Below are 20032 nucleotides of genomic sequence, written 5' to 3' on the forward strand. Positions count from 1 at the left end.
TTTTCCAAACGTATTTGAATGAATTGGCATGAAAAATGTACATTTTTACTTCATTAGAAGGTGGTGCTGGTTCTCTACAGCATATCATCTGAGTAGAGATTATGACTCGTATCTGTGTTATATCCATTGGTTTCACTAAGTGCAGTTAGAGAGAAATTGTAAGATCTTCGCCTTAGGGAGATTAGATTTATCGTGCTTATCGTATCCCCTGAATCACGGCTTGCAAATGTTTAAAAAGACCCTTCGCTGTGGTTGTGGAGTGTAGGGGCAAGCGTCACATCTAGAAAACATTGGGTTTTTCAGTCAAGGATGAAAATAGATAAGGGTTGAATTCCAATGTTTTTTTTTATTGAGGATCGAATGTAATTTAACACATGCGAGGAACCGACGGCTGTGGCCTCCAAGCACGTCAATTACGATACCATTTAACGACGAGCATGGATTGCCTACCAATTACCGATTCAGATAATTCATATCATTTAGTGTCTGGTCATGTAATTATTCTGTGTATCAAATAAATATCAAATAGATATATCAATTATTCCAGAGTCCAATCCACCCTTAACTTCGTCTAGGAACCACTTATCTTTGGAAGAATTTTAATTTCTTTATTGAAAGGTGATCATCATTTTTCGTCGGTCGTACTCAACACTCACTGTTCTAAGGTGTTCGTAAAAAACGGTATCAAATCATTTACTTAAAGATTTAACACCATATGTGACTGTTGAATCATTCTTGTTTATTCTATTACTCGATCTCGTAAACTCACATTCAGCTTTATTGTTCTTTATTGTAATTGTTGTGTTAATCCTTTTTTTTGCTCTATGCAATGTTATTATAACATGTGGAGTAATTAACTAAACTGAAACTAAAACTGAAACTGAAACTATAGTCTCAGCTAAGTAAGTTGAACTTGAACTAGTGGTGATCTTGGTATTTACCGTTAATTCGTCTTTAATGCGAAGAACATTTTATTTATTTACGGACATGGCTGTTGCCGTTTATATAATTCGTAAATAGGACAGGCGTTGAATGACACGACTGGCCAATCACGTTGTGGCATGTCAACCGGCCAGTAAAAATTTTACGTTGATAACAGTACTATTCAGGACGGCACTGTGCGCGTTAGACGTTTGGTAGATACTCTTTATGGATATCAAAACAAGCAAGATCCAGGAATCGATGGAAGGATACATCGAACTTGATTTAACATCATGTACGAAAGAGTGAGTATACATGTGTTTTCTTTTTTATCGCGATTGATTGGATAAAACATTTGGCGTTAGTTTTTCATACTAATTAATAATTCAATGAATTTACTCTTGTTTGCAGGCAAATTCGTGATCAATTTGAAACAATTTACCGAACGAATGAAATTCTGTTTTCTTCGCTGAAAGGTTAGTTCTGTACTGATTTCGATATATTAGTGACGATTGGAAGGAATTTTGACAGCCAAACCGAATCTAATGTGCGGGGGCCTTTTTGTCACGTTCACTAGTTTCTTAGATTTTGCTAAGATCTGATCTGTTTTCAATAACCCTCGATCGCTCAGCCGACGAGGGAACAAAGGTTATTTAGATATTAAACTTCACTGACAATAACACAGCCTACCTATACAAGACAACGATTATAGATTATAGAACTAAAGGTCAGTGCCCAGTGTGACGTCAACATTTTAGTATTATTCAATGCTAATTCTACGGTTTTGCTTCCCCTAGGACACATGCAAAGAAATTTGTGATGTTATCAATAATAGAAATATTTTCTTGTAAATTGCAGATGAATCGGTTTACTATAAAATGCCAGACCGGCTAAGATTGCCTCTAATTTTCTATTTTGGCCATACTGCTTCAGTTTACATTAATAAACTAATGCTGGCTGGGATGATTAAGGTAATTGTGTATAATTATCGTAAATACTGCAATTTTTAACCTTAACGATTTAGATGCGTCTATATTATGTCTATATTTTGTCTATATTATTGTACTGGACCCAGTTCCACAGTTCAGTGTTAAGATTTCTCTTTGAAAATGAACTAATCTTAACTCAGAGTTAACTCTAACTCACAACTGTGGAACTGGATCCTGAATTGTATTTGTATACTGTACTTAGTACAAAGTTACAATATAAATGAAAATGAAATGAATGAATGTAATTCAGTAAAATATTCGTATTACGTATTGTATTCATTATCATTATCGCGGAAATTCAGGAGCGAGTGAATTTAGGATTCGAGACATTATTTGAAACCGGTGTCGATGAATTCAGCTGGGATGACCTAGTAAGTGCTATTCGTGACTCGAAGATTTTTTCCGTCGCTTTCCCCATTCAGCCCAACAAAACGAGAGCGTAATTGAGTACAAAACAACATTATTTGTTCATTGTGTAGGAGACATACAGATTTGGCGGAAATTTCGTCTGGCCAACACCAACCGAAGTTAGTGAATATCGCCGAAAAGTGAAAGAAGTCATACTAAAATGTATTGAAGAAACGCCGTTGAGCCTTCCAATTGACGAAGACAGTCCATGGGTAAGAATGAATGAATGCACTCGTTCATTTTCCGAAAAAAAATCAAAACAGGTTTTTTGAAAATGAATAAGATAGTTGGTGAAACATGTTTTAGGGAAAGCCTTAGGAAATTAATAAATGTTTGTAAATGTGGATAAATGTGTATTTGTGGTTTTTCATCTATAGGCGTGAAAATGATATACATTAGTAAGAGAACCTTAATGAATATTTTATAAAAATCTGAACATGGAGATCATAAAAAAATGCGAGATAAAATGGATCGTCTTCCTGTCATGGAACGTTAAATGACGTGCTTTTGTGTAAAACTATATTTGTCTTTATATAACGTCCTGACAATGGTCTATATTTCAGTGGGCAGTGATGATGGGTATAAGCCACGAGTGTATCCATATTGAAACATCGTCCGTACTTATACGCCTGTTGCCCGTAGGATCAGTCAAGAACGTAGGGCTATGCTATGGACCTGTGAAATCTGGTAACTAATTAGCTGACATTTAAACTGTTTTTGCGTCACCATCAGCCAATCGAATTTACGACTATTTCTTACCATCGACTTTGAAAACAAGTCACTCGTGAGTTCCCCTCAGTGCAAATCGAAGCTAAACGTGATTTTTCAGGTACACCTGTTATAGAAAACTCGATGGTTAAATGTAACGCCACAGATGTCACGTATGGTAGACCTGACAACTGTCCAAAATATGACTGGGATTGTTCATATGGTGGTAGGACCTGTAGGTATGGGTCTGAATCACTGAGTCATGGTTGTGTACTGACCTATGATTATATATACATTTATTAACTACGGCTTGTCTCCTAATTGGAGTAATAGCCCAACCATCTTTGTCGACAAATGATAAGACAATTTTTAGATTAATTTGGAGAATAATTACCCAGAAAGAAAAATTCAGTGCCTGCCAGGATTTAGTTACCATACGGTATGAAATACAGTCTTACTATGACATTAGATACTGGTCAATTACTGAGATGTAAAACCCTAAGACTTTCTCGTGAGGGTTTTTTCCAGTGGCGTCTCCACTCAAAACTAGTGTACTGCGGATTTTAGACACTAAAGTTTCTTTCAGTATCCCTAAGCGTACAAACCATCCTACATTGTAAATAGAAAACGATACCATTATTTCAGGGTGGAAGCCTTCGAAGCAAGCCAGTACCTAATTACGAATAGACAGTTTTTGGAATTCGTTGAAGACAAAGGCTACGAAAAGAAGCAATATTGGACCGAAGAAGGTTGGCAATGGCGCCAGTACCGAAACGCCATTCACCCAACATTTTGGATCTGTGATAAAGGTGAGACATAAACATCTCGATTACGTTTCTCAGTTTTTGTGGCATAATTTTTGCTGGAGAAGAAAATAATGTCTTCAAAAAATATCTTTGGCGGCCCTTAGACGTTTCACCACTATCACACCACTGTAAGCTTTGTTCTATACGTATTGTAGTTAATGGCGTCTTTATTTCATTTTCTCGCACCAGGTTGTAAAAATGGAAGTGGAGGTGATTTAGCAAATAAGACGCGGTGTGTTGCAAATGACATAATCACTGAAGTCGAACCAAAATATAAGTAAGCATCTTCCTTTTGTTTTGGCCGATCGTTAGATCGTTGAAACGATCACTTGTGTATTGCATATACTTAATTAACTCAACTACAAAGTAAATACTCAGAACGAAAAGTTCGAACATTTCTCCATTTATGCGTGGTTTTGATTCTGTCCACACACAAATATGTATAATGATGGTATTGATAAGTTTTATTGCACTAGATAATGACTACATAAATTACTTTGACACCATTGACGCTTTGACCGGGTAAGCATAAGTCGAACATAGGTCAGCTTCATAGTTCATGGTGACTATCAAGCTTCATAGGCTACGGTGACTATCAGACTGATAGATTTCCAAATACGTAGAACGAAAAAGAATCACTAGACGCGCCTACATAAAATGTCGCAGAAAAAAATACCTATATGTTTTTATTGAATGCATGTGAAAAGTTACAATCACCCTTTTCTACTTTTCTATACCCATCTTTTCACATTTACGTTAAACTTCTGTTTATGTGGCTACGAGTCTGATGTGATCCTGAACTCTTTCGTTTTACTGAATTTAGATTACGGTTAATGTTTGATGAAATTGCGCTACCACTTGATTGGCCGGTTGAGGTGAATTATCATGAAGCTAAAGCATTCTGTAAGTGGAAAGGCCCGGAATATCGTCTACCGATTGAAGCAGAACGACACGTCATGATTGGGGAAAAGGTGAAAATCAATGAATGTCGATGATACCCTGTATCGAATATGATAGCCGTGAATGCAATATATCATCTCTAGATTGACTGGTTAGGCATTCTTATAAACATTTATGATTATAAATTTCAGCCTGTGACAGATGAAGTACAGTTTCATCAGCAGATTAAAGCCAATGTTAACCTGAAACATGGATCCCCAACGGTTAGTCTTCATTATATACAGCGGCGTATTCCCCAGTTGACAAGTGGTACTGCCCGGGCGATGATTAAAGGGGTCTTGGAAAGATTTTGAAAAAAAACTGATACAATTACAGAAGCGTCTTTTAGCCTAACGCACACGGCGCAGGGAAGCACGAAACAGGAGACAGAAACATGTTTCCGAGCCTTTCCCTATGTCGTGTGCGGTTACAAGACGCGTGAAACATGATTTCGGGAACAAGGTTTCCGAGATTAAACATGATTGTTTCTATGTTTCCCGGTTTCCCTGCATCGTGTGCGTTGCGCTTTACGACTGGGCTGTCCACCGCTAATAAAACCGAAAAGGTCTTTTTCTGATAGACATTCGAAAAAAAGATGTTTTCTTTTTTGTCCTCGAGTATATCTTCATGAATTCGAAATATTCGGCAGATGTCAGTACAAATGTCTGTTGTCGATTCAAATAAACTGAATATAGGCTATCGTACTACGTAATTTGATGTTTAGCCTCTATTTTCAAGACTGGCCTTTTATCATTAGCAAAATTCATTTCCTGAAAAATTGTTTATATTGACTTTCGTATTATAATGATTTTACGTGATTGTCACGTTATTTCATCTTGTAGCCAGTGAATATGTACCCGCCTAGTTCTCGAGGGTTTTACGATTTGTATGGTAACGTATGGGAATGGCACGAGGATAGTTTTAACGGTTATCCGGGATTCAAAACGCAATACCTTTACGACGATTACTCGTCTCCTTGTTTCGATGGTAAACATAACGTCATCAGGGTAAGCTTTAGAAAAATACTTTTTCACACATCTAGTATACGAACTAGTTTGAAGAGTGACCTTTTCATTTCGTAGGGCGGTAGCTGGATATCCTTAGTTGATCAGGGTGGACAATATTGCCGCAATGGATTCAGAAGACACTTTTTTCAGCATGCCGGATTCCGAGTGGTCAGAAATGTCGACACCGCTCCTGTTGATCTACCAGTCGTCTTAGTAGAATCTCCTATTGCATCTGCAGCTGGTAATTAATCATAATCTATTTGAACGCGACACTTTTTTTCGTGCAGTTTGAAAATGCATTCGATTTGAAAATATTTCAGATAATTTGTCGGCCGCAAATCTTGATCGAAACCGCTACAGATATAAAATGGTAAAATCGGCCAACAGACAACTTCGCTTAGAAACCGACGACGAAAGATTCAAGGCAATCTTAGAAAATGAATACTTGGGTGACGAAATGCCGAAAGCGGTAGAAATTGTCAACACAGTGATTGACACCGCTGAAATGAACGGACGAATTGAAAGGGCACTTTTTGTTGGGTGCGAGACCGGTCGTGGAGCTTTCCATCTGGCAAAATATTGTGATGAGGTATGAATTATTTGACTTAAATTTGTAAATAAATCAATATCCCTCAATCCACTGAAATCACCGCCCCCATGATTTGAATATTCTTCATAATTAGAAATGAATCAATGACAGTTGATTTCTCGATGTTTTTCATATTCAAGTTTTTAACTTTTTTGAATTTTAGATTATTGCTGTAGATTACTGCGCCCGATATGTGAATACAGCACAGACAATTCAGACTGATGGCAGACTTGTCTCTACTTGTGATATGCCAGAAATATATTTCCCAGAGGCGACTGAAACACAGGACAATCTATTATTCAAACAGGTATGTATGACTGCTTTACTCTTTCTAGACTCAAAAGAAGTAACAGTTTGCTACTGCTGTTATTTCTTCTATTTTGCTGTTATTTTCAATCATGTTTGGACCTACAGTACGTTTTACTTTATATATATTTGCTTTGTTTTGCTTTGCTTATAGTTTCACTGGTTACCAAACGAAGTCGGTTCATTTCAATTGGTCATTTTATGCGGTATTGACAGATTAACAACACCAAAAGGTAACCATTAAAGCCCTTTCTCTTTTATATATATGTCCCGTTTTCATTAAAACTAACCTGATCAATTATTGTCTGAAATTCATGAAATGATTTTCTCCCCTAGTAGATTACTTTGTTTTTGTATTGTGTGAAATTAAAACCAGCATTCAATTCAACAATCTCTAGATTTTTTGCTTGATATGTTTTTTTTTGTTTTACAGCATGGATGGCTAGATTCAATGAAATTATTGAGTGTGGTGGTTTCCTAGCTGTTTCATTGGACAAAAACGCGAAGTTCGCACCAGAATTATTGTCGTCATATTTACAAAGATCAACAAGGTACGTAGTATTATATGAATTATAGAAAAATCATTTTGCAAATGATGCAATTTACTTTGGACAATGTTTTGACAATTTTTCATTCTTTTTTGCAGTTTTCAACGATACCAATGCAGCCATGAAAGATTGTTTATGTGGCAGAAGATCAAGTAAATTATCTTTGTCGCATTTTGTTGGCAGACGGATTTTTGCAATATATTCTACATTCGTCTTACAAATGAAAATACATTAAAATGTGTAATAACTACAATGTAGTATTATGAGTTGTTTTAAGTTGTGGTAATATGCTGTCGCTGTTATTTTCACAAATAGTTATTCTTTTGTTTAACATCTTTGAACTGATGCTAACACAAGTCATTTCCTTTATGATACGAATGACAGACACAATAAACGCAAATTTGAATATATATACGACAATCGTAATCTCAGGGTCTAGTTGTTCATTTTTTGTACATGTTGAAAAAGTCTTGGAAGTGGTGAAAATCATTTCCATTTAATGATTCAAAAGAAGCTAAAAAAAATTGTGTACTGCACAAAAAGTCCTGACTAACGCATTCTATAAAACTCAGTTGACAGGAACAAGCGTAAAATATTCAAAATTTTAGGTCATTCTGTTTCGTTCGTCTATTCACTAGTTTTAATGATTTGAATGGCTTTTGGGGAAGCCCTGTTTTCAACGAATTCGTTTCACAATCGACTGCAGACGAATCATGGATTTAACTTCAAGATTTGTTTTATATATTCATCATCTATTTGTTTGGGCTTTCTGTTCCTACTGTTTTGGAGGTACGAATTGCGAGTATATTTTGAGTTCTTTTCAACTTATACCGTGGTCAAGGAACGTGATAGATATTGGATTCTTTTTTGTTAAATGATGGGATCATTTGCATATCGTTTAGAAATAACAACTCCGCAACAAGCGATGCTTTCTATTCAACCGGAAATGATATCTGTTACTCGAGGGGGTCAGTTCCAGTTAAACTGTACACGTCACAGTACATACAGCAGCAGTACCACATTCATTTGGTGGCTAGGTGAAACCATGCTTGCATCGGGAAACCGTTCTCAATATCCGGAAGTGTCTGTCCATCTCGGACGTCAACAGTCCCGCATCACAGTCGAACCAGTCGGTTTCAACCATTCAGGTCATTACAGCTGTGGCTATGGTCATCTGCAGACTTCTGGAAACACGGCGATAGTACGAGTATTCGGTAATATACATAAATAGAATATTGCGTCGTTAAAATATCTATTACAAAATAACCCTTAGGTAACGTGTAAGCTTTCATCAGCCCTGCCTTGTGATTAAATTATTTTCATATTAAATGTAATTTTTTCTATACTTAGATTCGTGTACAAGTGATAAGGCCTATAACTATATCAATACAACATATCTTTTTCAACTCGGTACGTAATAAGCATTTCTATATTGCGACTTTTCTATTACACAAATACTGGATTTAATCATCACTTTTAGAGAAAAGCTTAGAAAAGCAGAAAATTGCTACTATTTTTCTGGGTGTCTGGAGTGGTATTTCAGTTGTGGGTATGATCGTCTCATTTTTTATTGGATACGGGAAGGGAAGGTAAGCACCCAATCGTAGCAATTAGCAAATTAATTAAAAAGTAGAAGCTCGAAGATAATGTGGTTATTTGTGGTTGTGATTTTTTGTACGTTTTAGAAGAATCGTCTCAGTCAACATGGGTGGGGAAGAGAGATGGAGAGAAAGAGGAAGGAAGAGCCCTAGAGATCAATTAGCATCCATCATGAAAGATAACCCGATTAGATGAGGGTTTTCTAAATCTTAAATTGTATAGTTTTGGGATATCAAAGTCAGTAATTTCAAAAAAGAAAGGTAAAAGTAAGGAATGGATTCGATAGTTTAACTATGTAGTTGATTTTGACACTGTACTGCTTTTAGAATTTATGTACAATTTTAAACCCCAGATGTCAAATTGTTATTCGAAACAGCGAAACTCACTCAGGAACCCATTATTAACCATTGCTAGAACCATTCGAAATCTCTCTGACCAACGATCATTGATACACGTATTATATATATCTCAATGCTTTCTTCACTTACAAGAAAATTTTAACAAACAAAATATAATTTATTTTCATAGTTTTGAAGTCATCAGTCACATACAAAGAGAAAATTATGTTTTTCTGTCAATATGACCATCCATACCTGTTTATCATTCACTAAACCTACGACTAAATAAATCGAAACCTTCCAGATGTAAAATAAAGCGGTAATTTCTGGAATTTTACTCATAAACATGTGTTCGGTCAAGTAATCTACTCTAGTAGATCTCGGTATTTTGTATTCACAGCTATGACACAAAACACAGATGATGATCTCAGTCTCGGTTTGACAATGTGCTTAATATCTGATTTAATTATACCGAAATACACGTAAGACAATAATATAGGCGCGGTACTATACTTAGGAAACGATGGGGTTTCATTCACAACGTTTTCGCTCACTCAAAATGTGTAGAAATCCATCCTACTTATGAGTAGTTTGTGTTATTCTTCGAATAAATGCCTTCTTTTCTTCGGTTTCGTAGACATGATGACTTGTCTCGTGCAAATTTCTATTTCTTCTGAAAAAAGACGGCATTTTACGTGTCGTACGTTCTTCAGTTCCTAAAATATCATACGCTGTCATTAAGCGCATCACGAAGTGACGTTTGAGAAGTTTATTAGATTCCGATTTGGTGTATTTGAATAGATTGGTTCTTCACTTGCTCCGATGAAAGCTTTATATTTTCAATCAAGAGCTAATGGAGTATTTGGTTTTAAAGTTTCACCACGTCAAATGCTGGCTTAAAACAATTACCATCACAAGTCAACAGAATGAAATTTAAAAAAATAGCTGTTCGTTTGGTTTAAAATTCTAACATGTATAACGTGTGTTCTATAAAGATGTATTTATGAACGTGGACGTGCTTACCTTGTACGGGTCTACCATTCCATCAAAATATCCCTCCTGCTCCTCTTGGGGTCGGTGTAAAGCCCGAGCCAAACGGTAAAGTCTCGTATATTCCTCCATGACGCCACGCTTCTCCGCCGCCTGGGGAGTAAACGCCCTCCAGCGGCCTTCTTGAGCATCAGGTTCAGGATAGAACGAGCCTCTCCGTTTTCTGAAACCGGGCATCGTGCTCAGCATCTGGCGCTTTTTAATCGGTACAAAAATCCCCGGCTGTCCATTGTAAAGAAGAGGTCGCGCATTTGGTTCGTCAAGCTCGATATCTATGTCGTCATCTTCATCGTCATCGTCATCCTCTTCAGACGAACTCGAGTCATCCGCTTCCGGTATAAGTCCCATCTCACGTTCAAGTTCATATTCTACTTCGGGTGTCAACTGCTCCTCTTCAGAATTCTCGTCTTCGTCGTTGTAATCGGTTGCGATGGGGTATGGTCCTTCAGCCGAATCCTCGCCCTCGAAGTATCCATCAGCTGGCTCCGAGTAATCGGGTGCCTCATCGCTATAATCTGGTGAGGCGTTCTCTCTCAACCACTCGCGAACTCGTTCGATATCTTCATCAGAAAATGGCACGTCTCGTTTGGATCTGACGCTGTGTTTACTCGCCGGGGCCAACATTCCAGCTTCCGTTGCAAATGTCGCCCTTTTCTGTCTTATACTGACGTTGTTGACCTGACGACGACGACGGCTGAATGGATACCTTTGGTCATATCCACTTGCGTAGTATGGTTCTAAAAATAAGAGATGTTCTTAATATACGTCTAAAAAAAGAATAAAATTTACTTCAAACGCGATGAAGCCATGGAAAATCCCACGAGATATTTCGAGAAAAGAAAATAAAAGCGAGTACGTAAATATTCATTTTCTAAAAATATATTGTGTGCTTTTTCTGGCCTCTGCCTCTGTACTAATGAGATGACTGTGATAAAGTGGCGATATTCAAACCATAAACATTCAAAAGTTGCATCGCTATTTACGCCACATTTACGACTTCTTCATTGTCGGTATATTGAGAAATATCAGAAAATAGCCAAATAACGTTGATGTTATCGATGAATCAATTTAAGTCCCGAGTACTGTGAAACGGCATCCTGTATACACTGCGAGCACGAGTGGGCGTAATTGGATCGACGGCAACTAATCTATTCACATTTCGTTCCCGGCGTTTAAATACGGCTCTAATTTCTCGCAGCGAAACGTCTACGCTTTTGTTTTCAATTTTTAGATTTTAAAGACAAAATGTGCCATTTTTATAGAATAATTTCTGATCTCATCTGCTCCATCGACCCGACGTTTAGTTGGCGGCGAAGACGTCTATGACGTCAAGCAAATTTATTGTATTAGTTGTATAGCAGACGGTATTTTTCATCAGTAATTCGCCATTTACGTGTTGTGAAATTGAAATAGTCAAAGCAACATCAGTTTCTGATAATATCAAGATTGATTTTCACTTAATACTAGTACTGTCATTCAGATCTACGATCCATTTCCTATAGTATAATTCGACGGATGATTGTGCTGAGTAAACATTAAAGTACTCGTAGATGAAATTGACTTCCATTTGTAAATTAAAATCATCCACCGTATTTAATCGATATTCTATTCACCCACACGAGTTACGCAAGGGGGAATTCGAAATATGTTTTGTTGAAATTATCATAAGCCCATGGAGAGTTTCAAAGGACCAAATCCTGTAAGCACTGTAATCTTAGGCGCATGCTACCAATCGCATTACCGTAACTGGGTTACCTTTATTCATGGAAAAATCACGTGGACTTACCATATTGTTTGGTGTCTTTATTTTCTGCCTCTTCCAGCAGTGGAAGGTACCATTCACTATCATCTACATATGGTACAATATTATCATCGCTTTCATCACTGCCGTCTAACTTACTATCAGCTATCAGCTTCTCAATCTCTTCCGATACGTCATCATCCTCGCCATCCTTGCCGGACATCGCGTTCTTAATGGCTTTAACCTTTTCTTCAAGAGCACTTACTTTACCGCCGGATTTCTCATCGCTTTCGTCTTCAGTAGAATCTTCATTTGAGGCATCATCATTTTTTACTAATTCGGTAAGTTGTTTTTCACTCTCTTGATTCAGCAGTTTGTTAATCATGCCTTCTTGGAATATACCCTGTTCACCATTCACTACTTCATCCTCTTTTTCTTCGTTGGATTTATCATTGTTAGTATCATCCGCACTGGCGGCTTCGATTTTCTCTATAATCTCTTTCTCTCGACTTGCCTCCGAGGAATCGTCATTCCGGGTACCAGGGGCATCAGTTGGCAAGGATTTTATCTCCACGTGGACGTTTGCATTTTCATCGTTATTGCTCTTCTTCTCGGCTTTCTCTGAAATACACGAAAATGAATTCTGTAAACAAGAGCTTGTACGGGGTAATACGCAGGGGGATTACACACCCACATATAACCCTTGCTAAATAGGCATTAGACTAGATGTTTAGTCAGTAAATGTTGGCGGGTACGTCACGAGTATTTTACTTCAAACGAACAAAACACTTTCAGATAGATAGAATAAACACCAATCTACAGTCTATTTCATCAAGGAACATCATAATTGCAACTCAATAGGTTACTCGAGGAAGGAAATTGGTAATTCGTGATACTCTTCGTGATCACAAGTGGCAAGCATGGTATCCGTGTAATAACATACCACTCATCAGCTCCAAATGGAAAATGGCCGACGTACAATCCCCGTCCTACCGGCGTATGTAGAGCTTCAAACACTTAATATACATAAAACCATGGATTCAGGAACGAACAGAGTTCATAAAACGCTCTTCGCGATGGGTTGCAGAAGGCCCCTATCCAACGAGGAGAAATTCCCTAAGATATATAAAAGCGATTTATCGTTCACATGAATTCATTACAAATTCGCTCTAACACAAGTTATAGTGAAAGACAATATGCATGACGCGTTTTTCTGTTATGAACTACTGTTTTCGGATGATGACAGTAATGGCTATAAAGGAGCATTAATGTCGATTATTACGCAGAATTTATCATCAACTTTGGTGTTGGTCATTGCATTATGAGAGATTTATACGTGTGTACAGTGAGGTGTCTTGTTTACAGTGCAGAAATGATTTCCATCTCAAAAATCACGGATCAGATAACGGAAATTTTGAATTCAAGAGGTACATTTAGGATCTAAACCAAACTACTGCCTGATGCGTGTGGCATTACATATACTAAATTTTTTTTTCACTGGAAGTATATATCACATTTCGTGCCATTTTCACTACCATTAGAAACGTGACACTCCAGAGCACTTCGAATCTTCTGTATAAATCCGGCATACGAGAAAACGGTAAATATTTTATGATAACCGCCGCGCTCAGTATATGACCGGCAAGTATTTGCAGATGAATCCAGCAGAAACACTCAACACTAAAAATTCTAATTGATGACAAGCTGAATATTCTTTCTGTCATCTAATACGGCTTGTTATTCTGTGCTTAACCAAGGGATCACGTTTAAATCCCGGGGTTTAGAATCTACTCGTTTCAATAGAGCTACGTAATAGTTTTATGCTAATGAGTGGGAAATGAATCTTGAATTTTGTTATTTTTCTGCACGCAATTTGCATATCCATCATATTTCCTCTAGCGATATATACTTCGCGCGATTACGATTGAAATTTATTTGAGACGAAAGAATTAACATGAATCATAAATTATTGTCCATACATCCGTTCATTGGATCGACTTGATTAGAAAATCAGCTAATAAAATCATATTTTAATGTCATAGGGAACTTTCATCTCTTCTCTAGTCCCTCAGTGATACGTATAACTAATGTATAATTTTGTAACATATCTTGAATACATTGCCATTTCAAACTTATTCTTTTATCAGACGGATAAGGATACGATAAAAATGGATGAATGTATTACTTTTTTTCTTTGCCAAATATAAAGAATCAATATCAGACGTTTGCATAAACCTATTCAAATATTGACAAATCCGTATCTCAATTTTCAGCGTATAACATTTCTCAGTGTATCCAGTGCGTGGGAGTCTGTGAATTATTAATGAAAGGCCGATGTAGAGATTGTCAACCGCTTCGATTGATAGAATATCGATAATATCTTACCATCAACTGACGCAACCACATAGCTTTCTATACGAAAAAACGTATAAAAGTCTCTTTCGAAGAAAGCACGGCAGCTTCTCAGTAAACAGATTGTCTTCGGCGAATTCGAGATCAAACACGGAAAAACGTGGGATGTCGAGGGCCCAGCTCTTCAGTCTCTTCAGTCTCTTGCGTAGGCATATATTTCAGAATAATTGCGATGGAAAGCAACACAAGTGCTCTAGTTGAAAACGCTCAATGTATGCACCAACAATATTGATAGATTTAGTATTCTACGAAAAACATACTCCATACATTCGCGAAAAAAAGCTTTTTCACCTATTATCGGAATTGAAGTTCTTTCTATAGATTGAATAATCTATCATCCGATTTCAGGTAATTTTCCAGCGAAAGTTCTGTTTATTTACTATACCTTGATGTCACAGAGATGTATCAAAAGTTCCGATTAATTCCCTTATAACGATGAGATGAATCAAGATGAATGACTACAAGGATCAGATGGTATTGCCATTGTTTAATGATGATAAATGGTAATTGATGATGATATGCTGACATAATCGGTTACATAAGCACGAGTATGTTTCGCAAGGGATATACTTATAAACATCAAATTTTGATTTTTCACGTGTTAGGCATTATATATTCATTTTCATGCTTATCAACTTGACTTGTTTGTGCACGTATGAATAGTATCCATTACTCTAAGCCCATGTTAAGATGATGAATTATTTGCAATTTACATGCGAATGACATCTCGGCTATATCTTACAGCGGTTGACCGAAAGGTTATGTAAGTCTTTCTCTCAGCCCGCAGTAAATCTCAAGTTCTAGTAATAAGTTCACACATTCAGCATAAACTGAGAGAGAAGAAGAGAGGAGATTTTTGGTTAGTTTACTCACTAATGTGTTGATCACCGATATCCCTTATTGAAGCGAGAAAAAGTGTTTCGAAATTTAACTAATGTTTAAATTTTATTCAGATCACAAATTATTTGAGAAAAAAATATCAACGTAACATATTTCTATTCGGGTTCAAGTCGCAAACAAAGGTATGAACGAGGTATAGAACGATCTTATCAATACTCATCCGCCCTCGGCAGGATTGCTGGTACATGCGCGAGTAGATGATGTCATTACCAGCCAATCAGAAAACACGTTTTATTCTAGCCCGGGTTTTTTCTATTTAGGAAATTTAGGAATCCATGAAATTTGCCTCAGCGATCACACACTCTACTGACAATCAGATTTGCACCCGCAGCATGTTTTCGCGCGGCTAACCAGCGCAAGACGCGAACTCGGGTTGAGGTTTCGTGCCGAAACTGAGATTAGGTTCGAATCCCTGCCGAAGGAGCAGGACGATCGATTATACATGGAGGCAAGAATTGAAACATGAATTTTCAGTAATCGCCTCGGAATGAAATAAAGTTACGAAAGATTTTCTAACACGTGTTTTCGGGTAAACCCTTAAATAAACCAAAATACACAAAACGCAGAAACACGCGGATATTTGTGCCATTTTCCGGTTGACAACTTGTAGCTTTGATTTCCGTACTAGCTTCCGGTCTCAACGAATGAAGATGAATCAATCTCAGATTAGGTCCTGGTCGCAAAACGGAAACTAAACCATCTGCGCAGTGTGTATTCGCCCCGAGACGAATGCGTCACAGTACCAGCCAATTATCGTTCTCATATGAATAAGTCTTATTATGTACGAAGGCTTTAGGCGTGGCGCCTTCGTTCAGACGTGCAAATTATATATCACTTATGTTTGAAATATGGCAAACTATATCTGATATTCTATCTTTACTGTTTACATTTGACCTAAGTTACCCAGCTAGGAAGTGTTTGTTTCCGACGTGTTCTGAAATGATGATTCTTCGTATTCACTTCAGAAATTTATGTTTCTGGTATGATAACAAGTACTACTCATTCTAGAAACAATAAATGAATTAATGAATCACATCGAATCGAAAACCTGATATTTGAATGTGAACATTTCAATAAGCGGCGGCGAAAGAGAGTAAATGATCCTACATTGCCCATACCCCTAGGGCATCGTACCTACTAAAAGAATTTTTTCGACTTCACCAAAATTGTTTTTCCCTGAAAACGTCATATGACGATGATGGCTACGGATATGCGATACATCCTTTCATTTGCTTCGCACGCTTTATTTAGTTTGCAGAGAGCCCATCTCGGTACAGCGGAAAGAAGCCGCGATGAGAAAATTAAGCTTGCATTGGTGACAGTGATTGGTCCTGTACAATTTGTGATCACGCATACGGCAGGATGAAAGAACCGTTAATTCAGTCACAGTTTGCTGGAAAAACGTGTTATCAAATTCATTTCTAAGTCAATACGGGTGCAGATGTCATCAATTTCGTTCGAGATTTATGAGCAGATTTCGCAAAACTGGAAAAAGGCCCGGCCGGGGGTTGAACCCGGGATCTTCGGTTTACGAGACCGACGCCTTACCACTTGGCCACCGAGCCAATATATTTATATTTAGAAATAATTGTTATTACATGAATCGAAATGTATATAACATGTCGCTGCGAGACCGCGGTGTTGCCCAGTGACAAAATTGGATGTATCATGATAATTCATATGCTATAATTAAATCTCCATAGAAACGGTATTTGGTTCCATTCGCACCTGCATCAAATTGAGAAATTACCTTCGTTTGGGTCTTGGATCTAAAGTTCATGCGCTGTTAAACTATACGGGATGTTTTATTACCCTCGTGAACTCGTGGCTGGTGACAGTGGTTCATAATTTGATGCCACCGCCCCATTCATTGGTTTGGGTTTTCAAAACACAATTCTTTGGAGCGGGGTGGGGCAATCGTGAAATTGAGAAAGGAGATTGATACTGAGAGGAGAAGATGCACTTCCGATTGGACTGTAATTACATCTGCTCTGGTGAAAATGGAATAATTATCACGTTATTCCATATATCTCGATCAACTGCCCTGAACATAGGGGTAACCCACACAACCTGTACAACATCCTGGGGTTATATCAATTGCGAACCAAGCACATGCCTAACAACATTTTTTTATCCAAATCGAATCGAATTGATTTGTTAGCCCTGCAGTTAGGTCTTCATAGTCGCCGTTGAAAATAGATCGAGTTCGAGTATTTTGAAGAAGTTGTGCCGAAAAAGAATGTAAGGTGTCTGAAAAACAGCAACGACCTCTACTGATGGCAATTCTATGTTGTTCTAAATTATTCGTGGCTGTAAGGCTGTATAAAAATAATTATAGGAGACATATGAATCAAATGAAATCAAATATGACGCACGATATGAATTCAAGAATTTTCACAGTACTTAACAAGAACGTATTGGTAATATAAGTTTGGGATGCCACTTAACATAATGTTGTGAATGGGTATAATAAATGAAACTGCGCTAGCGACGATGGTTGTAAATGATTGTTTATTCTGCAATTACAGTTAATTTCATATTCTACATCGATATGAAACACTACCCTGGTGCATTGATGCCACAATATATAGATTTGATATATCATACCGGATAGACTAAGAGAGAATCAATATTGAAATAGATAAGTATTGAATCCATACCCATTCCGATTGAAAGCGTTTAAGATTACCAGATTGAATTCAGAATTTCGTCATAGAAGACGAAATCGCTGGATGTATGCATACATTAAGGACAACTTGTAAATCAGTTTTATTCATTAATTCTACCTTAACGCACAGGATTATCATGAGGCACGACACGAGAGACATTCGTCATCGAGATGGCTGTATATGTTTGCGTGATAACGTATTTATTACCAAACTGGTGACGTTTTATTATCAAAGTATCTTTCACAAATTGTTGACAAAATAATAGTTAAACGACCCCGGATACTGTCCTAAAAGATTGTATATTTCTTTTTCGGATGGTTTGAATGAAAACTGCAAGGATGAAAGACTTGTGTCACTTTTTCGTATACCGTACGTGTTTTATATTACATGAAGAACTTGTACCTAAACCGTGCTCAGTTCATTATTATACCTTGGCATTCTAGGGTGTCTCGTTGTTTATGTTTCTGGCTCATCCTAGCTCGACGTGTCAATAAGATCTTCAATACTCGAAGGACCAGCCATTCTCTGAATTGCAACCGATCACTAATCTATTTTAGCTTCACTTATCTTTTTTAGACAAAGGTTAGCGGGGTAGGCTTTCAGATAGTTTATGATACGGACAAGGAACAAGAGTTGCCAGTGGAGGCGTGATATATCACTGTTACTCATCGTCAAAAAGGAGGGGATTTGATTATGTGCCAAAATGACAACCACTCACGAGTCGTGTGGCATCCCCATTACCAGAAATCACTTTATGTAGTCGTAACAAGAATACCTTCATTAGAATAGATGGAAAATCTGACTTCTATCATTACGTAAATGACATTTCCCCTTCGTATTTTGAGAATAGTCTATATATATTTCATTTCAGGAAAAAGTAATTACGTCTCAGCTCGCCGAAATGTTGTCGTAAACTGAACACTAACCGCTAAGACTTTCAGAATGAATACGTGTGGTTTCCGATATCAATTAGCCATTGAAAACATCATAACACCAAATTCGTGTTTGCTGCGCCGCGGTTTATGTTACCGCATAAGTAATTTGATGACACTGTCCTGTTAATTAAATTTCACACGTAGACTCGCGTGATTCGCCATCGTCAATAATTAGCGGCCACATTTTACCCGGAATTCGAGTGACTTTTGCTGATTATCTGCACCTATATAGATATATATTACCGAAAATACGCGTCTGTTTTATTTTTTGCTTTGTTATCGATACGGATATATTCCGCATGCGAGTTATCAGCCATCAGTAGCCCACTCAGATGCATTATTGACGTATAATAAATGTCGCGGACTAATGGACGAAAGTACACAAAACCCAAGTCAACAACGAATATAGGTAGTAATTAGAGATGAACCATAAAAGCGGTAAATGAATATCAACGATCAACAGCAATCAACTGCCCTTGCTTTCGTGTGAATAGAATATGATATTAATATAGAGACATTTTGGTATTTATCGAATTCATTAGATTCGAAGCGAATAAAAATGACTGCTCAAAACTTACTTTCGGCGGCTTCTTTGTGGGCAGCTTTGATAGCGACATCGGGTGGTTGTTCTACGGATCGTTTTTCTTTGATAGCGGCTGGAGCGGCAACAATGCTTTGGACGACGAACAAAAACAACAATATAAACCTCACTGCCTCCGTGGCTAGCATTGTGAGACGTTTATCCTACTCCGCTTTTCTCGATAGACTCAGCTCGTAAAATTTAGCGATGCTGCCACTGCTGCTGATGATGCTGCGACGCGCTCGTCCATCGTTACTATAGCAACACGTATTCATCGTCACCAAAGAATCCTCCCCCGCCAGGTGCATAAGACTGCCTGTTGAATCGCCTATTGATATGCTATAGCTGAGCTGTATTAATTTTCGCTCACCTTTAGCGCTAATGATGCTTTCATTCACCTACAGATAACACAATACATCTATGTGTATTTATTTTATGTTTACGTATTGGCGGATTTTGGCAATTCTGGACCCTGTGCCACCATCTGACGCTTTGATGGGTCGTATTGAAATTGATAGAATTCGTAATCGACTATCATTAATTCGATTCCGCATACACGTGGTTCATTGAATTAGATTTTCTCATCA

At 37.5% G+C, this 20032-nt stretch overlaps 3 protein-coding genes and 1 non-coding gene across 7 annotated transcripts; 2 read left to right on the plus strand and 2 right to left on the minus strand.

Annotated features, from left to right (window-relative positions):
• The first annotated feature begins 1109 nt into the window (after positions 1-1109).
• LOC141908054 (uncharacterized) lies at positions 1110-7449 on the plus strand. The gene is made up of 18 exons (XM_074797856.1): positions 1110-1226; positions 1333-1397; positions 1780-1892; positions 2213-2281; positions 2390-2530; positions 2882-3005; positions 3148-3265; positions 3672-3835; positions 4022-4109; positions 4656-4803; positions 4924-4995; positions 5614-5778; positions 5854-6019; positions 6099-6367; positions 6531-6674; positions 6828-6906; positions 7107-7224; positions 7320-7449. Exons 1-18 carry the CDS (start codon positions 1150-1152, stop codon positions 7375-7377), a joined length of 2178 nt encoding a protein of 725 aa, XP_074653957.1. The 5' UTR covers positions 1110-1149; the 3' UTR covers positions 7378-7449.
• Positions 7450-7915: 466 nt separating this feature from the next.
• LOC141908392 (uncharacterized) lies at positions 7916-14279 on the plus strand. Of its 2 annotated transcripts, XR_012619607.1 has the most exons (6): positions 7916-8010; positions 8124-8435; positions 8572-8631; positions 8702-8810; positions 8907-9080; positions 14223-14279. XR_012619607.1 is itself a non-coding variant. In XM_074798435.1 (5 exons), the coding sequence occupies exons 1-5, from the start codon at positions 7935-7937 to the stop codon at positions 9013-9015; spliced, it is 666 nt and encodes a 221-aa protein (XP_074654536.1). In that variant the 5' UTR covers positions 7916-7934; the 3' UTR covers positions 9016-9450. The 2 variants fall into 2 exon arrangements, 1 of the variants encoding a protein (XP_074654536.1); XM_074798435.1 differs by lacking the exon at positions 14223-14279 and having other exon boundaries at positions 8907-9450.
• Positions 9370-19621, minus strand: LOC141908374 (uncharacterized). Of its 3 annotated transcripts, none has more exons than XM_074798417.1 (4): positions 19444-19621; positions 11995-12570; positions 10182-10945; positions 9370-9828 (listed from the first exon to the last, which is right to left on the minus strand). In XM_074798417.1, exons 1-4 carry the CDS (start codon positions 19592-19594, stop codon positions 9823-9825), a joined length of 1497 nt encoding a protein of 498 aa, XP_074654518.1. In that variant the 5' UTR covers positions 19595-19621; the 3' UTR covers positions 9370-9822. The 3 variants fall into 3 exon arrangements, with proteins under 3 accessions (XP_074654518.1, XP_074654509.1, XP_074654524.1); XM_074798408.1 differs by having other exon boundaries at positions 9370-9831; XM_074798423.1 differs by lacking the exon at positions 19444-19621 and adding an exon at positions 12893-12931 and having other exon boundaries at positions 9370-9831.
• Trnat-cgu (transfer RNA threonine (anticodon CGU)) lies at positions 16755-16826 on the minus strand. Its single transcript has one exon. It is a non-coding gene; the product is annotated as a tRNA-Thr (tRNA).
• Positions 19622-20032: the final 411 nt, after the last annotated feature.

The sequence above is a fragment of the Tubulanus polymorphus genome, chromosome 1 (assembly GCF_964204645.1).
Source record: "Tubulanus polymorphus chromosome 1, tnTubPoly1.2, whole genome shotgun sequence".
Lineage (NCBI taxonomy): Eukaryota > Metazoa > Nemertea > Palaeonemertea > Tubulaniformes > Tubulanidae > Tubulanus > Tubulanus polymorphus.